The following is a 22099-nucleotide window of genomic DNA, read 5'->3' on the forward strand; positions in this document are numbered from 1 at the left end:
ACTGTTTTCCTGACTGCTGCCTGTTTGTGGGACTGCACCGTACCAGGAGCAGCTCTGCTATTAGTTGGGATACAGCAGATTAACCCCACAGCTTTCCCAGCACCTCTGTCAGCCCAGAGCTCTCCACCACTCATGGTTGATGCAATCACACCGCTGCTGCCCCCTCCCCACACAGGGGCACACAGTGCACATATCAGGATCCGCACCTTCCGGAACACAGACAGGGAAAAGACTGGGAGTTGCCTCAATACAAATTCTATTTCCAGAAAATCATGAAAATCACCATCATTTTGATGAAAATCAAAAAGTAATGGAAAAAAACATGAGGAGGAACACCATATAGCACACAGCACGATAAAAATACCGGAATGTACTCACTCAAGTTTCACTGGAAACACTTACCAGGCCTATTCTGAGGAAAGCAGGCTCATTAGGCAGAATGGTATTTCCTTCAGAGTATTGTCCTCGGCAGCACCCTAAGTATAATGGCTTCCCAAGTATTTGCTTTTAAATGCTGAAGTCCTGCTGTAGCTAATGGTACAATTAAATTAACAAAATAGCCTCCTCCCAAGTGAAAAAAAAAAAGAGAAAGAATGAAGAGCTGATTATGAGACTTCAGTTGGTACCTTTAGAACTGTTTCTTAACAAAATAGGAGGAGGGCTCCAGAAGTAATGCCTCCTCTTTTATTATGTTGGCTCACAACATCAGAAGCAGATGTTGGTGGTATGGCGATAGAGGCTGAACCTTCCCACCAGTATTCCATTACATTTTGTTGCCATATGACAGAGAGCAGGAGAGGGACATTCTGACAGAATGGCACCTAACACTGAAGTGTGGATGAAGCAAAAGTGGGGAAATGGCATTCACTGACATTCATCAATGCTTGCTGAATATTTACGGAGACCCAGCAGTGGATGTGAGGTGGCGTGTGGTGCATTTCAGCAGTGGTGACAGAAATATGAAAGACAATCTATGTTCTGGACAGCAACACACAGGTGTTACACCATGAAATGAAGAATATTTTGATCAACTCATTTGTTCAAAATGGTAAATGTTGGTGACTATGTTGAAAAACAGTAGTTGAAAATCTGCCTATCAATTTGTTTTATTGAGCTCTTCGTATCTGTTGTAGTTTCCACAGAAGTAAACAGGAGGTATTACTTTTGGAGTGACCTATTTATTTCCCTAGCAGCTTAGTTTCAATGATGATGACGGGACATGTCAGATAATACTCCCAGCAGCATTTATTTGCTCGCTTATTCTTGGAAAAGCATACAGTCTTCATCTATTGATAGTACAAAAGTTGCAGTCATTCAATAATGCTTTAAAAATTATCACTTCTATTTTTAAGTGCTTGGAATGCATGCTCACATCAATAAAGAAAACACTTTTCAGAACAATCTATAGTATTATGGAATGCCAACCCTACAGCTCGAGAATTTTTATGCTGTATTTTGTCACGGATTTGAAGTAATTTCTTTTTCCAGGAAGCTGCAGAAACAGCCTATGGTCTTAGAATCATAGAATTGCTAAGGTTGGAAAAGACCCACAGGATCATCCAGTCCAACCATTCACCCATCACCAGTGGTTCTCGCTAAACCATGTCCCTCAACACAACATCCAAACGCTCTTTGAACACCACCAGGCTCGGTGACTCCACCACCTCTCTGGGCAAGCCCATTCCAGTGCCTGACCACCCTTTCAGAGAAGTAGTATTTCCTAATGTCCAGCCTGAACCTTCCCTGGCGCAGCTTGAAGCCATTCCCTCTAGTCCTATCACTAGTCACACGAGAGAAGAGGCCGACCCCCAGCTCACTACAACCTCCCTTCAGGTAGTTATAGAGAGCAATAAGGTCTCCCCTGAGCCTCCTCTTCTCCAGACTGAACAATCCCAGCTCCTTCAGCCGCTCCTCATCAGGCCCGTGCTCCAGGCCTTGATGGACATGCTCTCACTGTGGAAGACGTAATTCAACACTTGGAAAATATCTAGACATCCTGTGACAACAGCAGGGTAGGAGCAGCCTGCTTTTACACTATTAACAATCAATATTCTCCTAGCTCCATGCCCCCATCCATCACATGGAGCCAAGAGCAACACGCTGGTGTGCAGAACAGCACCTCAAAACCACCACGCATGTGGCCCAGATGAAATGAAAGCTGGAATCATCCTTGGGATTATATGAGCATTACTAAATTCCTAAAAGCAGCACATGATGTATAGCGAGCCCACATACAAGTTCATGATTGACTTGCCACGCATACTCAAGTAACTGCCTTCCTGAACACCATAATGGATAAGAATAGCAAATAGGATGGAACTATCAGATTATATCATTAATCAATGTAGAAGTAAACTTAAGCCCCCATGAATAAAGACACTATTTTCCTGCATTGAGATCTGGCCATTTGTGAAACTTCACCACTGATGAACCAAAAATAACACAGTTAGCTCTGAGGGTCACAAAATGATGATCCAAAATAAACGGCAAGGTGTTATGTGAAAAACACACTGTAGGCTAAAGGAATGGTAGAGAATCATAGAATGTTCTGGGTTGGGAGGGGCCTCAAAGACCTTCTAGTTCCAGCCCCACCCTGCCATACACAGGACTGCCAACCACTACAGCAGGCACTATACCACGTTGCTCAGGGCTCTGGAATCTTCAAACATAGGAAGCCCAGTTACTGAAGCTGTGTGACTGAACCAGTGAGGGTACACTTTACAGACGAAAGAGTAGGACTGTCCCTATTTCAAAGAACAACTTAAAGGCCACACAGAACACCCATAATATTTTGAAGAGACAATCAACAGAATGGAAATGCCAAGGTATATCAATATATACGTATGTATTGATAAAATGAAATTAATTTATGACTTAAATTATTATCGGTGTTTGTGGGCATGCCTACTGTAAGAATGAAGTATGAGAAAATATGTGAAAGAAGGGGATAATCATTAAGAGACACACATATATGTGGAACTGCATTTCTATAGATATAAACATATATATATATATATGTAGTTCACACATTGAGTATCTACAGGAGACTTGTGTATGTAGACATACAGAAGAGCTTGGACTCTTCTGATGCTGAACCACAGAGTCCCACTGAATGCTGTTCAGGTCAGTATTGTTTACAGATTCACAACTGCTTGCTACCTACTATCTATACTTAATAAATACATAAAACACTATAATGCAATGGAAAGCACAGCAATAATAGCAGGGTATCAAAGTCCTAGATAGCAGCAAGTGAGGATAAGCGCAAATGCAGCAGCTGTGTACACAGAAACAAAGGAAAAAAAGCTGCTTACCCTCAGAAGGCCTCAGGTAGGCAGGGATCTCCAGCAAGACACCCTTGCCTCCACCACCAACCCTTAATGAGGTCTGGGAAGGGGTGGATCCATCCTGGCTGCATCCCTTCTGGTCACTCAGATGGTGACCATTGCATGCACCTGAGCCCACCTGGGCTGGCCCTGCCTTCCCACCAGGTGCTCAATCACTGCTCCAAGCCATGAGTTAGCATTTCACTTCAATAAACAAGCAACAAATCTGGTGTCAAATTCAGCTCCACCAACAGACAAATCCAAGGCAGCCTGGTTCTTGGAAAAGGCAAATTCAGGAACTGGTTTGACCAACGAGGGCAAAGAGCTGCCCTCTGAAGTGGTCAGCAGGACTCACAGACAGGGAGCATTTACAGGAAGCCTTGATTACCTTGAAGATAAGTAGTACTCAAGAGTAGAAAACATGGCTGTTAAATAGAGAAGCAGCTTACTAAGATAAATTACTAAATGGAAATAATCTACTTTACAGTTAAGTGAGTAGAAGTGTTAAGAGTTACTAATGGCAAACTCTACCTGAGTGCTATTATCTACACAATCAGGCAGCAAATTATGATGCCACGAAGGTACAAGACATTTTACAAACCAAGCTTCATAGGCTCTATTAAGATAAAATAAAATACAATAAAAATTCCTAACTTTTCCCCTCTTGTAGCACCATGAGGAAAAAGAGCCCTCTAAACAAACATACATAGCAAGAGAGCCCAGCCCGTAAGACAACACATACATGAATCTTTTCATGTCTTGTTTGAGACGGCAGCTGACACAGACTGTGTTCTTACAGCTGCACAGAGCCATGACCCTGACCTCTGTTTTTGCGTTCACGTAAAACACCACAAGATACATTACTTGTTCTCCTGAGGCCACATGCTTTTTGATGTTGAGTTGGCCTCAATGAACTCTGCCACAATACTGCAGTATCAGCTACAAGAATACGTCACCAGGGAACAAAGCAAAGACTCACTTGGGGAAATTTTCATGGCTATAAGGGACATCAGAACCAAGTGATGTAGATGTTCACACTTTGTTGCAGAGCAGAGTAAGTTGGGACAGTCTGACGCTTCATTTGCGAAAGCTACATAATCCTCAAATAGCATAAATACAGGGGTGAGCCATGGCAAGTGGCTAGAAATAGATCCCTGTGTGATTTCAGTCACAGTTGGGGCAGATACTTTGCTTATTATTACATCAAGATGGGAAAACAGCTTAAGTAAAAATTAAGTGAACGAGCCATAAAGCGGTGAGCAGAGACACCGGCTGGGCAGATAACTGAAAAGTTCCTGATAGTGAATGCTGTTTTACTGGTAGCAGGGATTAGCAACCACAAAATGTATTCCCTGCTGAATTCAACAGCTCTATCCAGAGGGTCCAAAGCATGACTACTGGCACAGCGGCTGTTAGCAATGCAGGGAGTCTGGGGCATAAACACCAACCTTGATCGTGGGAATCAAAGTTGCATGCATAAGCACTCAAACCCTATGCTGAAGAGGGCTAAGCAAAGTCAGAGCAAAATAAAAGGTTGTACAATCACTAGTGGTTATTTTCTTACATTTTGTGTCAGCTCAACAGATTTTACTCTAAATACATTCTCAGTCTACAAAATATATATATATATATATAAAATATATATGTACCTTTATTCCCCCCCATAGGATTATCTGTGTTATTGCATGCTGCCCGTATATACTCCAACATCAATGTGAAGGTAAAAAGAAAAAAGCACAAGACAGCCCTCACGTGTGGAAGCTTCTCCACATTCTCTCACAATGGCTTATGACTCGTTTCTCAGATAAAATACAAATCACGAGTGCTATAAGTCAAAACAGCTTCATTTGAGAATAGCCACAGATCAAACAACCCAGTACTGGGCTACTCTGTGTTGACAATTAATTCAGTCCCTGATGGTAACTGTTGTAAAACTATAATGTGATGGAAAGGGCAGCAGTGATAGCAGGATAGCAAAGTCCCAGGCTGCAGCAAGTGAGGATAAGCCCAAATGCAGCAGATATAGACACAGAAACAAAGGAAAAAAAGCTGCTTACCTTTAGAAAACCTCACATACACAGGGATCTCCTCTGAGGTACCCCTGCCTGCACTGCCAACCCTTACATGAGGTCTGGGAAAGGAGTGGATCCCGGCTCCATCCACTCTGGTCACTCAGCTGCATTGCATGCACCTGAGCTCCCCTGGGCCAGCCCTGCCTTCCCACCAGGTGCTCAATCACTGGCTCAACCTGTGACTTGCATTTCTACTACAACTGCAAACTAACTGCCAATCAACACACAAATATATACATTACGCTACACAGGCAGCTGATTCCATTTGTTTGCTACCAACACTAAAATATTCATGCTGTATTTCTCACAAAAAAGAGAAAAAAAAAAAAAAGGGAGGGTATGCAGCACAACTGAAGTAAGAAGTAATAAGAAGTAATGCATTACTTGGAGTGTAACTGAAACAAGTTAATCACAGGTGAAGAAATTGAGAAGTAAAAATGCCCACAGTCTACACGCGAGCACCATGCAACAGCAGCAGCAAAACACAGCAGCAAACCAACACCTGACTCCCCAAGAAACCAGAACGTTTGTCTTCAGAGTACTTAGAATGCACCTTGCCCACTGCATCCCCACGTCCTTTCTCTTATCGCTCTTCTCTGTAATTCATGAATTGAGTTTGCAACGTGATGAACTAAATACTCCAACTTTAATATTTTGCATTCATACCAAAAACAATTAACAGTTTTTACAAATAGTGTTATTTACTAAAACAATTCTTGTACAACAGTGCAGTATATCTAAATATATACATATGCCAACATCAAAGGGAGCATCAAAACAAAACAAACCAAAAATGCACTTTGCTACTGTGTACACTTTATTACAACCAGAACAGACTTCAGCAGGCTCCTTTTCTTTTTCATGACAAAGACAGAAATTATTCAGATTTCCAGAAGCACATGCAGGTGAGAGCAACAAAAACTACCCTTTGGCTAAGGTAGCAGCATGGAAACTGATCCGCAGTTATACATAGTAGCAAATGGAATGTTTTTAAATACAACTATCCTAACTCCAGAAAACAAGGCTTCTCAAGGCTTACATAGTGTTTTCACATATTGAAGCAAAAAGGTCAAATCTCAGGGCCTTCCAAGGTTTTAGTACGGTGCTGGATAGCATACACAACAAAGGCAATATTCTTCATTGCAGCTGAAAAGGAAAAAGGAGTACCTGTAGTGTGAAGTTGGTCGGCTTTACTACAATGGAATAGAAGAGTACAAAATGATTCTGCCTGCCTTCTGACAATGGACATTTTTGTAGATTTTATTTTGCTTTTTTTGAAAAAACTCCTCTCGATTTTTCAGTGGAAAAATTATGCTCCCTTATTATTCAAAACCGATGCGTGCATCTCCAAAGGAAACTGCAGATGCGTAATTCAAAGTGCCATTATAGCCACGGTAATTAGAAACGTTCTTTTCCACTCAGTCTGTGAAACCCAGCAGACAAGGAATAAAGTAAGAGCCTCACACGTGAGGAGTGCACAGAAACTGCTGAAATGAGAGTGAAAAAATAAAGGTGATATTAGAGAAAATACTAAAAAAATTAATTGGAGAATGAGGTATTAAGCAGTTCTCCAGTGTAAATCTGATGTTCCTGTCATCTAGATGAAATCAGAGAACTCTAATAGCAGCCTAGATTTGATCAGCAAAATACGTTCATGCTATTAAAAGCGGGTTTATCTCCTCTTATCTAAGCATTTCCAATCTGACACAATTATCTGAAGTTCTGGTTACTCGGATTCATTTTATGTCCCCCTTCCAAACTTCGGAAGGGTCACTCTATGAGGGCAATATGCTGCTCCACACCTGCTAAGAAGTGCACGGTACTTCTATCTTGTTCCATTTTACGGTTGTTTTACTGCTGTATCGGTATTCTGTCTTGTGACATTAAACACACCTCTACATGGGTAACAGTTACTAAACAGAGCTGGGTAAATATGTGGCAGCTGTTGCTTCAACTGCACACTCCTGATTATACTGCCACAACATCAGTGTAGCATATCAAATTTTAACACGCTGACCTCAGTATTCTTCCTGGGATGCTTTACAGTAAATCTTTACATCTTTGTTATGCCCACGTCAATTGAGATGATACACACGGGTAAACACATTTTGTTTATAGCTGAGAAATGCACAGAAGGCACTTTCCAGATTTTGCTCCAGTTCATGAAAACCAGCCACTACAAAACCCCTTCCGACGTTAATTAACATTTCTGTATTCCTTAATGAAAGAGTTGAACAACAAAGGGTTATACAAAATGTGGTGAAAAGACTTCAGCCTTTCACTGTCAATTTACATGTAAAGAAGCAAGACATTCAAAAATTAGGTGCTCTGTTGGAACTGGAATGATGTGTCATTCCCAGGGATTCTGAACTTTCAGATTGACTTCTTGACACTTAAGTTCTTTGCTAAGAAGCTTTTCCACACAGTAGCTGTACATGTTCTTTCCCTCTCTCACCCCATATTCAGTGTTCAATACCATAGTAAGACAGAATATACATGAACTTCATCAAAACAATGCATAAATAAGGAAACTGAATAGGTCACAGCAGAGAAAACCAGCAATGACATCTTCAGGCAGATGATGCTAAACTGACCGAAAGGTGAATTGAAATATAATTGCTGAATACCAGTTAGAGGATAAGTGAAGGAATTAGTGCAGCGACAGCACACAGCAAGGTAGGAGGAAACGAAACTGAAAAGCATTAGATCAAAGGATGCAACCATTTGAGGAGACAAAATAACCATTCCTGGTTAATGAAACAAAACAACATGGAGCAATACAGCTCCAAAATCAGCCTGGTCTGAAAACTGCATCTGAAATGGAAAAAAGATTAGGATGCTAAGACTCTGAACCTAAAATCGGCACCAATTGGAAAGGAAAACATTTTTTGAAGTCAAATGATGTGTGAAAGATTAGGAATATAAACTGTTAAAGTCACTGGGCTATCTCAATGCTTTAAGCTCCTCCTTCAATCAGGGCATAAGAAGTGTGGAGTAGGAGGTTATTTACACTTCCGGTAGAAATTATACACTTCTATATACTGCTTCTCTGCTTTTCAGTAAGACAGCTACAGCATGCAGAGAACGCTATCTAAATGACACTACACATCCTTTCTACAGAAAACCACCTATTCAATCCATTAAAACTGATCATACAAATCCTTGGAATTTCTTCCCCCTCCCCTCCCCCCCCTTTTTTTTTTTGTTAGTGTTACCTTCCAAATTCCACAGACTTTTGTGCTAAAACCAAATACAAACAGTCTGTGAGTGTGCTTAAGAATTCTGGAGAAAGAAGAAACCAAACCAAAACATGAACATTCTAGTGTCGAAACAAGCTGTCCTGGCTACAACATCACCAACTGGAACACATCAGCCAGGGGCGTGTTTTGTAACCATCCTGGCTATAAAGTTAGGCAAATCAGCCATCCAAAAGGATTAAGAGGCAGAACACCAGCTCTATTAAACAAGTGAAACAAAGATTTGTTAGGTAACACTTACAGCAGGAGCATAAGGGATTACCGAGGTTAATTTACATCGTAATGTACAATTGCAACATTTAATTCCAGAAGCATCACGCTAAAATACAGTACACAAAAGGCATACACATTAACGAGACTGAAAACACAGCTTTGATGCTGAAGCCACCTAGTATTGCTCTATCTGGAATGAGAGTCATCAGAAAAGGTAAGAGGAAACCAGAATGCATTAATAGATCAAATACAAATGCAAAGTAACACCAATTCTTGTACAAGAAATTCTAATCAGGCATAACAAAATTCTGCTTTTCATTACCAAAATCCTTTTGCAGCACCACAGCTGCAGAAAGAAAATACGATGCCTCAAAAAGCCACCCGGTTACGTTTCTGAGAAATGCAAGGGCTCCAAATAGGCTAATGCATGTTGCTGCAGAAGAAAATTCAAAGTAATGTGAAAGCCAACAAAATTAAGAGGCCTTTTCTATTCATACTACAGAAGGACTAATAAACTTAACCAGTAGAACAACTGGAAATTGAAAAATTAACAGATGTTTAAGGCAGAAGTGTTTGTGTAAAAACAGTAAATAGAACAAACTGCTAAGCAAGGCCACAAGAGATCAAATAAAGCCCTGAAGGTTGTTCAGCAAAGTGATTTAAATGTCCATAATTCTCCACTAATTCTCTAATTAAGAAGACTTGAATGACGTTGTGTTATTCACGTTGCGCGTTCCAGTTTAAAACTCCACCATTTCTCCTCCAACTCAATTTCTCTGTCTTTGGTGTACTCTCTACCAACACACATAGAATACAGTTCTCATTGTCATTATAAAAAACCAACTCGGAAAAAATAAATTATGTGCATCTCATGACAAAATGCAAGATCCTGATCTGTTCATGGTCCCGTGATATATTTAGCAGCCTCTGAATAGTAGTTTTAGGTTATTAATTGTATGTGAAGCAGAATCACAATTTGTTGTTCTCATCCCCCAGATCATTTTCTAGCTACCTAGTTTGCTTTGGTAGATAAAGCCATCTAATAGTCATGACACAGTTGTCTTCAATTCAGGAAGTAATGAAACCTAGACTCTGATAAGTTTGGAATTCATGTATAGACCTTAGTCTGTAAGTGTAACCATGATATGCAGAATTACCACTTGTCCTGTATTGGAAAAAGACATCACATCTGTCATAAAACTAGATAAAACTATGAAACATGGTTGTCAGTTCATGATTAAAATAAAACAGTTATGTAAATTATTTTTTAACATTGTGTTAAATATATTCACATGATCACCACAGCTATACGTAATGGCCACTACTGCAATCACACACTATATGTACATAACATATATGCCACAACAGTTTGCAAGTGTTGAGTTTTCACAGACTAGCCAATTTTACCAGACATAAATAATCTTGTACCAATTTTTAGCCGTTTTAAAAGGAATTAAGTGTCCTAGATATATCCATTCCTCTGCAAAATTAAAAAAAAAAAAAATCCTAAAAAGTCAGTGCAAATTGAACTTGTTCACCAAGATAGATTCTTATTAAGCTGAAGATAAACAAAGTTTAAGAGATTAAAGGAAGAAACTCAAAGCATTGTCAACTGCCTTTAGCAGAGGTTAAAGAAGATTAGGAATCAGAAGTCCCGGATCCTATAGCAGAGCCTTCTGTGAATAGCTATGCTGGGGCTGTTGAGGAGGTGGAGGCTGTGGTTGCTGTGGAGGTGCTTGTTGGCTGCCTGCTGTCTGTGGCAGAGGTGTAGATGCTAAGTTATAGTTTGGCACCTGGGACATATTAGTTCCAGCATTCTGATAAGCAGCAACATCAACAGCAGCAGGTGGTGGACTATACACCGAAGCCTGGTTAGAGTAAGTATTTCCAGCAACAGAGCCAACCATTGCGCTGAAAAATAAAAGAAAGTGAAAACTTACAAGTCAGTTCAAAAACATTTTACAAACAGAAAGTTATTAACATAACTTTTATTGCTTCTTTAACTGTGCTATATAAACACACAGAAAAAGCTACCTCCTGGTCTGAACAGCTGCATATTTAAAGTTGTAGACAATAAATACCCCAATTAAAACACACTCCTCAGACTTAAACACACCACATACAGTAGATCTTGAATTAGACTGAATGTATATTATATTTTAAATGTGCAGTATGGAACTTCATTCGTTTTCTGTTCCTTACCGTAACAGCCACTTGTAGCCTCCTTATATGAGGAAGCTGTGTAAGTTTTACTGAGTATTCTAAGCCCATGCACTTCATTCTCAAAATGAGCAGAATTCTTCCCATGATATTTGAAGCTATACGATGTGATATACACCTTCTCAGAAATAACACAAGACAGAGCAGCAGATGATTTTCATCACTATATATAATCTTTATATATGTGTGTGTGTGTGTGTATATATATATATAAATATCTACACATGCATACCCACACACAGAAATGTTTGAAGTTTGTCAGAAATTCTGACAAAACACACATCACCAATAAAAAGCAGTGCTACTAATTGCTACTAATTGAAGTAGACTTCAGTTGCAATTAAAATTACACTTCTAAAAGACAATTTTTCTCCTTTAAATATCATCTGTGGTCTTTTATATTTAAACTGATTTATGCTTAAATAGGAAAATACATAAAATTACTTTGTGTAAGACGTTTGTGCAGGCTGACCAGGTAGTACTGAGCTGGCAGATGGAGTAACTGTGCCTTGGCTGAGAGAAGAGAGTTGTTCGGGAGGAAGATTATAGCCTTGAATGTGGCCCATCTGTGCACTCCCTGCCACCAAATATGCGTTACCTTGAGGTTGCCCTGGATAAACCTAGAAAGTTAAATAAAGGAATAGTAAGAATAAAATAAAGCAAAATTTTGGTAGTTAAAATCTGACTGAAGAATGTAAGGACATTCTCCCGAATATTTTACCTGCAGATAAAACCCAGCCAATTGTCTTCCATCAGATATTGCAGTATGAAAAAGTCACTAGATTCTCAAAGGACACTATTTACACTGCTGTCCTCACACTGCGGTACCAAAAAGGCCAGACAGTCTACTGGACAGCTTGTAGTCCACGTTTTATTTCAATGACCATCACTCATGCTAACTAGAACCACCACCACTGAATGACAATACTGAGTACGTTGTGTAACAAAGAGCAGTCCAAGGAAGAGTAGTTTTTGATGCCCAGTCAAGAGCGTATTATTTTTCTATCCTTAGCCAACCTACAATTTCTTGCAAGTAACTGTTGAAAGTGCTATTGTGAAATTGTTTGAGGGCAAAATGAGGTCTTTAGGTCTTATTCTCAATTGAGAACATGGTACAGTTTTGTAACTAGTTAGAGTAGACAGAAGATGTTTCAGCTATATTCTAAATCATGACCACATTTCTAAAACCTACACTTCTGTTCAGTCCTGAATTATCTGGCTGAACACAAATTACTAGAAGAAACTATGAAGTCTCATGAATAATTGAGTTAATATAAGTCAATGACAGACAGCCTTTCTATCTTAAGATCCATGAACCTCAGGTGACATTCATAGAGAGTTTATGCAGCAAAGGCAGGAGACTTCTAACTTTTCAGAGCTTTATTCTGGGTCATCTTTATCCCCAAAATCTAGTTTTTCCTTTTAAGCATCCCCAGAAATATGCCCACTAATAAAACAGTAAAATTATTTAACAGAATTGTGATGTGATTGCTTGTAGCATATGGATAGAAGTCAATGATTTCCTTAATGACACTGGAAAAACACATCTTTTTTTAAAAAACACTGAAAGTTGGTACATATTTGTAGGAAGCTACGAGAAATAAATTTGCTTCCACATTTATATAATACTGCATGAGTATTAATGAGTTGGCTTAAAGTTTTTTCATTTTACTCACTCAAAAAGAAAGTACATTATTGGAAAAACAGCTTGAAATGTTAAATATTCGTGCAAAGTGGAAATACAGCGAATGTGAAATCAATTATGAAACAAAAAGCAAACTAAAGAAGGGATTGGTTTTAGGATAGAGTGGGCATATTCTGAAACAGGAATGGCACTCCTCTGGTTTTATGCTTTCTTTGGCCAACTATGTAAAGGCCAAGTCAGCTTTAATTTTTCAGCTGTTTATTTTTATGCATTACTTTTCCTTGACCAAAATTATTTGAGCAGTAAAGAACTAGAATTGTTAAAACTGGCAAAAGGAATATCTCTAAAGCTTGAAGCTGAAAACACACAATATTCTAGTCTTATAACGTGCGGAGAAAAAGAACTTCTTGTTCACTGAGAATATTTCTAAGGGAGCAAGATGATTTTATTAATGCAGTGTAGATCATGCACAAGTTCCCAACTCCTGGGATGGAAGAGACAGTAAGCAGCAGCAGGGCAAAAAGAGGAAATACATAACTCTTTGCAACCAACACATCTCACCATACTTTATATAGAACTTGCAATTTCAAAATCAACCAATTTTCAGTATATATTTATTTCAGTAATGTACATAAGTATATTGCAAATAAAACACTTGAGTAAAATTTTAGCAAATCAAATGCAGCTTAGTATATGCTTGATAATGTCAACAGCTATTAAAGCTTATGTACATACCTGAGAGCCAGAAACACCCGATGACTGCATATAATACTGTTGGTTTTGTAGCTTTGCATACATGGAATACATTGGGTCTTCATTCATCAACTTGTTATACAAAGAAAGAGCCTCCATTGCTTTAACATTGAGCTCTGAAAGTTCTGAATGTTTCCTAGAAAATATATAATACAGTTTATTCTACATTTCACATATCTTCAATACAGAACAGACAACATAGGGCAACTTTCACAAGGGGAGATAAGCATTATACTCTTGTTGCCTGTGAAGTGATGTCTGCTAACTGCCATAATGTCAAATGATAGAATACAATAACATACGATGTGACCAGGCAAAAGAAATCCTTCAGACCTCCTCACAGCTACCAGTAAATACACCTATTTTCTTTGCAAGTATTCAAAGAAATGATTAGAATTATCACTGAGTAGCAGCACTCATATTTCTAAGAATGAGTCTCGAGTCAAAATACATATGTACTTTTTTTTACCTGTCTATATCTTTTAATTTTTCATCTATGAGGGGTCCCATCTGGTGGCACATTGCTAGAAAAGAAGAACATTAAAATATTATCAGAGTAATAAAGATTTCTATGCAGCCAGTAAGAAAATAGCTTTAAGAAAATTATCAGATAGAAATGTGTAGGTGAAAATCAAAAAGAAGAAAAAAAGAGAAAAAAGAAAAAAGGAAAGAAAAATTAAGATGAGTGCAATAATCAATTAACAGTACCACAAAGAGATCATCTATGAAAACAATTAAGGGGAAAACAGATAGCAATGGTTCAAATCCTGCACAAAGACAAAGCACATTGCTCTTGCACTGGAATCCTAACTAACTTTTTTCAAACCACTAAGACACTACATGTAAAAACCAACACGAAGAAAAATCTATCAGAAGTAGAATGGAAGAACATTAAAACAAAAGCACACCCCGCAATGTCATGCAAAGCACAATTAGGTAAGCAAAAGACAGATTCTGTCAAATGTAAAGTAAACAGGAAAGGTAGCTGAAATGGGATTCTACTGCCAAACCCTACATTAGAATGCAAAACTTGCCTTCCTCTCCGAGCAATGAACTATTTACTAACTGGGAGATGTGCATAATAAGCAATAGCTCAGTCTTATTTAGTGAATAAATAAGACTGCAGAAAAACAAACAAACAAAAATTACAAAATATCAGAATCCTGAACATCCAGTAACAAAAACTTTTTCTGGGTTCAAGAGCAAAGGGAGGTTGGTAAGAGGATGTTGAATTTCCCTTATGAAGCTGATGAAACCAACAATGGCACTTTTGGCTTCAGATGGAGGAATCACTTCTGCAATTTCACACTTCAAACTGAAAATGCATGAAAAGATCTCCTGAGCAGAACAAAGATGTCACACAAATCAGGATCAGCTGGTAAACTTAAGCGGCTAATAAGAACTTAGAGAGTATCCTATTTAATTCACAGCTGAAAAATCTACGTGCAAAATGGAGAGTCATGCTCTAGACATTTAGATTCATTCAGAATATGCTATTTTCTTAACATAGTCTGCTCCTATCTGGATTGTATATTTAAGCCAATGTTTTGTGCTGTAGTGGGTAAGTTTCTTTACTTCCTTCTCCATACTTCCCCTTCTAAAGCTTCTGTTGCATTTATCAACCCAGGCAGAACAGTCTGTAATGCCTCTTTGAGAGGAATTCTGAATAAATCTGAGTGTAAAGGACTAGTCTAAGATATCTGTAGTACTCTATAAGGTATTTCTTAACAATACAGTCCAACAGAAACATGAACACAAGTGAAAAGCAAGGAGGACACCCAGAGGTTTATTTTAAGTCCCAGCAGTATTCTTCCTCCTCTCATGGAGTCTTCCTTACATTCCTTTTGCAACTCAAGCTGTGCTACTCCATGATGGAAAAAACAACTGAGAATACTGAATTAAGTATTCCTGGGCCTTGAAAAGTGAGAAAAGCTCCAATGCAGTTCCACTACGAGAAGGAATGGGCTTTCTTTAAATGAAAATTTTGCACTTTGGTCTCTCAGATGTGGGAAATAGGAAGGAAGATGACAGTTTAGGCTCAAGCAGTTTCTTCAGGCAGGATAGTGGCGTGCATATGAAGTAGTTTCAGCTAAGTTTTGATTTGTTTTGATGTGGGTATTTACTGAAGACAAAAATAACAAAACTGAGATTCTCTTACCCTCAAGATGAAGTAATTCTGGGAGGTCTGGCTGGTCGTCAGTTGGATCTGCACTTTGCAACATCTGCAGGAGCTGGTCCATTTTATCCTAGAACATAAGTTGTCTAATTAGTGTGGAGGGGACAGGGAAGAGTTAGCACTTTCAGCTTTAAGAAAATACAAATCACATATACTACTTTACAGGAAAGAAGATGTTTGAATAAGGAAGAGCAGAATGATTAAAAACAAATGTTAGTTACAAGCGTGATGTGCAGTATACCCCTTTAATTCTAAAGTCCTTCTGAACAGTTTCTACGCTTCTCTACTTATTACATATGCAACACTACCACCTAGTGGGATTAGTGCAAATGTTTTGACAGAAAACACTGAGTACTTTAAATAGAGACATGGATACTTCAACTGCATTCACTGGAAAAAAAACCCACACATTTTGTTTGTGCATGCTGTCCATAAGCACATAAACAATGCCATTATTAATATATATGAAAGGGTTTTTTTAAGATGATATTCAGAGGGGTTGTATGGTTTAATTCAGAATTTTACATTGCTGATTAACCAGTTTAAATGCAAACAATTTATACAAATGCCAAGGAGAAAAAATTAAGATGTATGAACTCTTTGAAAAGTATGTCTTGCCGTGAATTATAGCACTTAACCAGACATTACTTATAAATAATTAGTAATTACTTCTTAGCTGAGTGTATCAAATAAATAGCCTTTATCGAGGCAGTTACACATGCAGTATCATAAAGGAAACTAAAATCATGCTTTTTCTCTGAACTCTGGGAATGGTGGAAAGAAGCCGAATTAACTATTTCCTTAAAAGATTCTACTATGGGATGTTTAAATATAAAACAAAATGGAATCAAAGAAGACAAAGCTGGAAGGCACCTCAACACCCCCAAGGCCCAAGATAAGCCATCTCTGCACATTACAGACTTACAGATACCTCTTAGGAGGAAAATTATTTGAGAAAGGGATAGATGAAGCAGTAGATAAATACAAAGTTAGGAAGGCAGTAACTAAATTTTCATTTCACAAAACAATGACCCAACAATTGAGAAAGAGCTGGAAGGTCATGGGAGAAAGAGGGAAAAATTCTGAACAGATCTCTCTCCATTGGAGAGAAAAAGATGGGGAAAAACAGCCTGGACTGAGGGTTCCTGGGTACTCTGCAGAATCACTGAGCTGAAATTGTGTGAATCTTAATAAGTATTACTTAGAATAACAAAAAGTTCAGTTTCCAGAGAAGGAAAAAGACCTTTCAGAGCTGGGGAAGACAGTGGTGGTTATATTGGAAATAAATCTAAGGCAGCATTTAAATGGGTGTATCTGAGGTATCTTGAAGTACTTAAAGCACAACTTTAGAACAAATGCATCACTCCACACCAAGCACCGAGTTTGCATGTAAGCAGCCATACAGTCCTGAAGCAGAGCCCTGAATTGAACAGTCTCCAAATTCAGCTTCATAAATTCCTAAGACCTTCAAGATCCATTAGCATACAAGAGCACTGCAGAAAATCAACTTTTCCCACTCACTCTTTTTGGCTACATTCTCATGATAGTCCAAATTGCTTTTGATATACAGGATGAAAGGGTTAAACATCACGTGTTTAAGTGTAACAGATGTTGAAAAATCGGTACTTGTTTCACACTTACTTCATCAATATAAACTGGCTCAGGCTCAGGTTCTATTGTTTCTACTTGAACTTCATCACTGAACTGCACTGTTTTCTTCTCAGTTTTCACTGTAAGATAAATAGGCAGCTCTTATTTTACAAAATAAACAGACCAAGGACAACGTTACAGAGCTAGCACCTTACATTTGCAGATTTTTGCATTTGACACTATGAAAAATATAGAAATTATTTTGAAGAACAAAAGTATTTTCATACACAAACCCATTTACAAAAAAAAAATAGCAATCATAATCAATTCATACCAGGTCAATGGAAGCACATTTTAGAAAGTAAATGCCCTTATTGTAGTCTCCCTCTGTGCAACACCTATTAGTAAGCCATCAAGACAACACACGAGGAGAGAGAGATTGGAAGAAATACGGCTTATGGGTTAAACTTAAGACCAAACTGGGAAAATCATCTACAGCAAATCAGTTTTCTTTTTCCCAAAGTAAGGTATAGAACTGAAAGTTGTCAAATTTCCTTCTCAGTCAAATAATACTAACTGGCCAGAGACCTTCAGCTTTTCCTTAAGTGAATATTCACCATTGAAACCAGGCAGAAAGATAAATTGGGAATAAATTACTAGTTTCTTGTTGGTTTTTTTTTTTTCTGGCTTTAATTTTTACAAAAAATTTCTAGCTGTCAGTAATTTGCTAAATGAGTCTCAAGGAGGCTAATGACTTATCAGCAGTAGGTAGCATCCTGTTTTTCAATAGATGCCAGCATGGGTAGCTATGGACTGACACATGAAGACAGGACTGTGAGAGCACAGTAATGACTCTTCAGTCTTACGCTGAGCATGACATGAACTTGTGATTTAACTCTATCATAAGGGAAAGGAAACACGGATCGTGTACAGTTACAGATACATCCCATGAGCCAAGGCAAGGCTTAACATGCATCCATAAACATAAAGTTACTTACTCATTTCTGGCTCAGCAGAAAGATCAGCTGTTACAAAATTAGATGGAAACAATCCTATACCCTGATGAGTTTCACCTTTCCACCAATTTGGATCACTAAAAGATTTAAAAAATAAAAATTAAAAACGCATACTCACTAGGAATGTTTTCAAGACTTACACCATTGTATATATGTGCAATTTGTGTTTATGTACAAGTAGTACATGCAGAAATCTTCATACAATAATATTTATGCAATTACATTTGTGGGTCAAAAACCTAGAAGATAACTAAACAAAATATTTAATGTATAAATATATTTTATTGCAATTGTATTCCAGCGTATGCTTCCAACATAGCATACACCGTTATTCCTGACTGATTTTTAGTCTAATATACTTCTGATAGGCATTCTATACAAGTTACCTGTCATCGAGGATAGTTATAAGTTCTCCAGCTTTAAAGGTTAATTCGTTGTCTTCAGCAGCCTCGAAATCATAGATTGCACGAACCTTTCGGCCCTCGTGTTTGTGATTTGTTAAAAGGCTTGAGGTGCTCGGATACAAACTGGAAAGTGTTGTTTGCTGTTGTCTTTGCTCTTTTAGTGACAGTTCAATTGCTACAAAAGAAGAGTTATTTAGATGAAAATTCCTTATATAAATGTGTAGAATGATTTGAAAACTTAACTCAATGAAAATATTTAGTATAATTCCATTCCTGTTGCACCATAACCAATTTCTGCCTCTCATGTAAAAATATGATAACAAATTAAAAGATGTTTTACAACTGTAGAGCAAAATTCTGCTCCTACATTGTTTTCATCTTATTAGATATTTACCTTCAAATTCTTTGGGTCAGCAAGTAAATGCACTCACCTTTAGCTAAATCTTCTTCTTCTTTCTTGTTAGCTACTGCACCAGGATCTTTGGCAACGAGGGCTGGACTTGCTTTTGCCTGCTCAGCAGCCTAGCCAAAAATAAAAGATGCAGAAGTAAAATCATTGAAAAACTGTCACAATGCATTAACATTCACTATTTTGATTTGTATTCATCTATATTTCAGGAGGAAATTCTTTACTCAGAGGACAGTGAGAAACTGGCACTGCTGCCCAGAGAGCTGCGGATGCCCCATCCCTGGAGGTGTTCAAGTTCAGGTTGGATGGTGCCCTGGGCAGCCTGAGCTGGTGGAGTGCAGCCCTGCCCATGGCATGGGGTTGGAACTGGAGGGAACTTTCAAACTCAGGACGTTCTTTGATTCTATGATTCTGTGATCTGTGATATAAAAATTAAAGGAAGCCAGAGCATTTCAGCCCTCAAATGAATGCTTTATTTAGACAAGGAAGATTTCATTTTGTTTGCCAAATACACTGTAGTATTCAAGACTACAAATACTAAAATACAGAACTGAGGATAAAAAGAATTTGTGACTTTTTGTATTGCTATTTTTGTAGTACTATACCTGTGAACCAATAGCTGGGAAAGTAACTCCTTGCTCCTTCAGATTTTTTATCATAGCAGATATTAAACTAAGCTGTGGGTCATTTTTGAATTCATCAGTCCATTCCACCATAAGGGCTTTCAGCTTTTCACAAACTTTTGGATGACCCTATAGAAAAATAAAAATTAATCAAATAACATAGGAATCTGTTCTTAATTCCTTCGTTTCACATACATTCATGCTACTTTCAGTATCAGCTATACGTACACTTGACAACACAGTACATTACTAAGTGATACCTTTTATTAGAAAGGGAGAAGAGTACACCAGCTTTCAGCGCCATGTTTAATGGCCTTTGGGAATAGCATTTCAACAATACGGACTAGCCAAAAAGCACTGTATACAAAGTTACAGAAAAGCCTTCTATCATCTCCACTTCACTGCATGTCTGTATTTAGTATTTTATTGTTTTTATTAAATGTGAAAATGAATGTAGGCATTTACCAATTAATCTCACTCCACACGTGAACAGAATACACAAGTAACCGTAGTATGAAGTGGCAGTCAGAAAGTTCTTTCTCAGTCAGTCCTCCCACTAATCTTTTATGCTTCTCTCAAATCCCCCTCTTCTTGTATTCACTTCCCAAAACTTCCAGTCTTCAAGAAGTAGATTCCATTCCAATCTCAGGTTACCCCAGTTATCAATCTGATTTAACTTTTATATGGATCATATAAATCAATGCAGTACATTACCTTATTCAACACATTGCTTACTTCACTGGCAAAGTCTCTTGAACAGACCTCTAAATGAAAGATTTTGCCACAGTTTGATACACATGCTCCTAGAAGCTAAAGAAAGAAAGATTAAAACTCAGAGAAGATTTCATGTAATATTGCTTTTTAGGAAAGGACTACATTAAAAGTAACCTACTGTTAAAGCCTGCATAGCAACATGGGGATCCTTATGGTTCACTCTCTTCATAATGGAACGAAGACAATCCTTAGGCCTAAAGCAAGACAAGACAGCTTTAAGGTTGGGTGACGGAATGAGTGTTCCTTACTGCACACATGACAGTGCATGAGAATGCTAGCTTGCTCTCTTCCCACTACAACCTTCTCACACTACACACACACCAAACTCCCCCAAATATCCAAACCCCACATTACCTCCCCTTTCTCCAAGTGAGCTCTGCACATAGTGAGCACTTGTTACAGGGATTCAGAACTAGTACTCCATTAAGGACAGTATCATTTGAGAATGGAATACATTTTATTTAATGAGGAGTGGGGCATAAAAAGTCACTTTTGCATGAACATGGATGGGTTTTTCAACTGTACATCTCCTCTTTTTCTCCCTCATTTAACACCTCCCTAGTTCCCACATGCATCCATTCAATCCGCAATGCAAGAATTCCGACCGTTTAACGTCCACTGAAGTCAGTTTTGTACATAAGCCAAGCCCAAGTCAGTTTAGTAACTTTAGAAATAAATGTACATTATAACCACCATTGTTTGTCACTAGCACAATTAACTTTGTAAGTGAAAAAGCTGAAATTAAGATATCTCTGATATTCAATTTTTCAATACCATAATAACATATTTTATGAATAACTGAAGTAAAGCAGAGAGCAGTGAACTCGCCCCATGCTCATCAATTACTGGCAAGACTAGCCCCTCAGTAAGCCTAGCTTCATTTTCAACACATCCCTCTCCATACTTAATGATTAACAGGAGCCCTATTTCTTTCAGTAGATACAGAATCAACATGTGTTATTAATGGTTAGCTAATGAATTAGGGTGATAATTACCTACACATAGATTTCCTTAGAATCTACTACTCCTCTATACTCCCCATACACACCTAAAGAACACCACTACGCTCCTCAGAATCAGTTTTAATCTATATAGCACTCATAAAGAAAATGCACAGCAAACCAATAAGTGCTGGGAAAAATACAAACACACCCAAGAGTGCTAGATATTCTGCATAAACGTTTCAGAAGAGTTAAATATGCAATCTGAGTTCTACCAATGTTGCCCTACATAGACATACTGGGAAAAGGGAATTCAAGAAACAATTTGAACAGATTTTCAGATACTGTTCAGTGTATTTAAAATTTTATGTCTTTCAGTTATTAAGTCGAGTTTCTGGTTGAAGGCTGAGCAAGGCTGGAGCAGAATGATCAAGAACATACAAGCATTACCTATTGAACAGCCATGAAAGAGGTAAAAGCAGGGGAAGAGGAAAAAAGAATGGCACATTTAAACTAAGGGATTTTACACATTTCTGGAGTATTTACAGTGACTTTTGGAAGCAAAATCAGTTTTCTATGGAACTGATATCCACAAACTAATATGAAACTTCGGTATAAGTTACAGTGCTGCTTGGCTATACTATATTTGGCAGTGTCTACATTTTACAGAAATGTCTCTC

General features: G+C 38.1%; 1 protein-coding gene across 1 annotated transcript in view; it reads right to left on the reverse strand.

The window, feature by feature from the left end:
- Positions 1-6025: 6025 nt before the first annotated feature.
- The window catches only part of STAM (signal transducing adaptor molecule), a 34536-nt gene continuing 18462 nt past the window's right edge, over positions 6026-22099 (reverse strand). Inside the window, exons 3-14 of the mRNA XM_015282001.4 lie at positions 20597-20672; positions 20419-20514; positions 19687-19833; positions 19104-19194; positions 18655-18847; positions 18251-18345; positions 17304-17392; positions 15645-15732; positions 13956-14010; positions 13469-13622; positions 11533-11708; positions 6026-10779 (exon numbers count right to left, since the gene is read on the reverse strand). Coding sequence (XP_015137487.1) covers positions 10530-10779; positions 11533-11708; positions 13469-13622; positions 13956-14010; positions 15645-15732; positions 17304-17392; positions 18251-18345; positions 18655-18847; positions 19104-19194; positions 19687-19833; positions 20419-20514; positions 20597-20672 — 1510 coding nt within the window. The 3' untranslated portion in view covers positions 6026-10529. The remainder of the gene's footprint in view (positions 10780-11532; positions 11709-13468; positions 13623-13955; positions 14011-15644; positions 15733-17303; positions 17393-18250; positions 18346-18654; positions 18848-19103; positions 19195-19686; positions 19834-20418; positions 20515-20596; positions 20673-22099) is intronic.

Source organism: Gallus gallus, chromosome 2, assembly GCF_016699485.2.
Source record: "Gallus gallus isolate bGalGal1 chromosome 2, bGalGal1.mat.broiler.GRCg7b, whole genome shotgun sequence".
NCBI classification, from domain to species: Eukaryota; Metazoa; Chordata; class Aves; order Galliformes; family Phasianidae; genus Gallus; species Gallus gallus.